The 2,148-nt window shown below is 43.5% G+C and overlaps 1 protein-coding gene across 1 annotated transcript in view; it reads right to left on the minus strand.

Moving 5' to 3' along the window:
- Positions 1-1,939, minus strand: part of OLFM4 (olfactomedin 4) — a 22,753-nt gene extending 20,814 nt beyond the window's left edge. Inside the window, exon 1 of the mRNA XM_031056803.1 lies at positions 1,853-1,939. Coding sequence (XP_030912663.1) covers positions 1,853-1,933 — 81 coding nt within the window. The 5' untranslated portion in view covers positions 1,934-1,939. The remainder of the gene's footprint in view (positions 1-1,852) is intronic.
- Between the last annotated feature and the right edge of the window lie 209 nt (positions 1,940-2,148).

Genomic DNA, 2,148 nt, shown 5'->3' on the forward strand with positions numbered 1-2,148 from the left:
CAGGAATGTCCACCTCCTCACCCCCAGCTCATGTCCCAGCCTCTAAGCAGAGGACTCGCTGCCCCTTTCACACCAAGTTGTCAGGCTGTGAGATGTGATGGCTGGGAAACATGTCCCACTCTGCTACTAGCACCACGGAGGTGACATCATCCCACCGTGGCGAGGGAGCACCGGGAGAAGACGCCACACTGCCAAGGATACAGCCAGATCCACCCTGGGAGCCTTTTATGCAATAAGAATATGTACATTCCCCTTAACTTCCATCTGTGGCTAATGCCCACTTTCCTGCCACAGCAAAGACAGCAGCTGTCACCCTGGCACCATACTGGGGGTTACCACGGCCCCACACAGTGTGAGGAGCACGGTGCATTGCTGTGATGCAGCACACTGTCACCCATAATGGGATCTCACCAAAACCTGTGTCAAACTGGGAACTGGAGCAAGACACCCTCAATGTCAAATGGTGTAACAGAAGGAGCATCAAATGGGCTTTCCCTGCAATGGGATGCACTGCTGGGTGCTTCTGCATTTCCCAAATCCCAGCTGGAACCCTGCTCCTGAGCCAGGGGATGGTGGGGATATCCAAATGGCTGGCAAAGGGCAGCTCTATTAAGTAGTGTAAACAAGCTTTGTGGGACAATTTGCCAAATAAACCCTCTTGAACAGGTACTTGTGTGCTCATACAATTACACTGAGCATGATGGGCAGCTGGTAGCAATTAACAGTGTTAGGGCAGAGAGCATCCCAAATTGTGCAAATGACACAAACTCAGGACTAGCTTAAAGCTAAGCAGACTAAGGAGGATTTTCTCTCCTATTAAGCTTTCTATCTTCAGCTTATCAACATATATTTACACCTCCATCTTGAATTTTGCAGCTTTTCATTCCTTGAGCAGATAAAAGTACCTTCCCAGGAGGTGCTAACTTTACTGCCTGCATCCACAACACTCCCAAACTTAAAAAAAAACGTAACTAGGGGCACACAGGAATTTTCTCGTTGGTGAATAAACCAGATAAATTAGAAAGAATTATCAGGAGCCAAAATGGTTTCTTCCCCTCAAATTTTAACTAATAAATACCAAAAAGGCAGTCATTTTTGATCAAACAAAACCAAAATGCTTTGCTTCATTTGAAAAATTTCTTAAGATAGTCAGAAACTGTTTTCCTGAAAAACTGAAGCCCCATTTTAAATTTGAAAAAAAAAGGGGGGAGAGACAGTACAAAATCAAAACTGTCTTTCACTAATATAATTTTTTGCTTTTAAAAAATATTTTTCAAAGTTTTCTACTTCCCCCCTGAATTTGATGCAGCTTTTGGTTGGGGGTTTTTGTGGGGGTTTTTCTGATGGATTTAGTCTCCTTTGAATTTCTCTCTTGCCCATCCAGATAGTTTTTTAGGGAAGAGGGAGAGCACCCAACAACAACCAACCAATATGGCTTTCATATGCCCAGTTACAGGGTATGACAGCAATCATGCAACTGGGAAAGCTCCCACCTCCCAGTTCCTTCCACATCAAAGATGAGGATCTGTTCCTGCTATAAGCCCTTGCTAATTAATTAGAAGCTACACAGAGCATTTAATATCCAGTCAGATCCTCACTGGGACTTGCACTCATCTAACCAAAGGCAGAATTTGACTCTGACTTTAAACCTGTGCCTCACTTTTACATTTATTACCCAGTCCCTATACATTAACTGGGGGGAGGATGGAGGAATACTTTAAACTTTCTCCATTCAGAGACCTCAACATTTGTCTAATAATTTTCCAGAAACCTTAAAATAATTTTCATCAATCTAAACTAGGTGAGAAGACAAGAAGGCACCAAAGCTCAGGTTATGAGACCCCCATCTTACCACTCCTGTTGCTGCTGTCGTCTCAGCCAGAGCACTCATGCTCTGCATGAGGAAAAGAACAGCCACCAGTGTGTGCTTCATCTTCTCAGCCTGCAGGTGTGACTGCAAAGGGAGAAAGGGTGCCTTATATAGTACAGTCTGGGGATTTCCCCAACCAAACCTTAAGGAACTTGTACGATATTTTTACAGGTTTTGGAGAAGTGATGTCATAAACTCATAATAACCAAATTACTAAGGTACAAAGAACACCAGTTACCATCATAAATTAACTATATCCAGTTTTCTAACAGGAAACC

Source organism: Geospiza fortis, unplaced genomic scaffold (genome assembly GCF_000277835.1).
Source record: "Geospiza fortis unplaced genomic scaffold, GeoFor_1.0 scaffold194, whole genome shotgun sequence".
In the NCBI taxonomy this organism is placed as follows: domain Eukaryota; kingdom Metazoa; phylum Chordata; class Aves; order Passeriformes; family Thraupidae; genus Geospiza; species Geospiza fortis.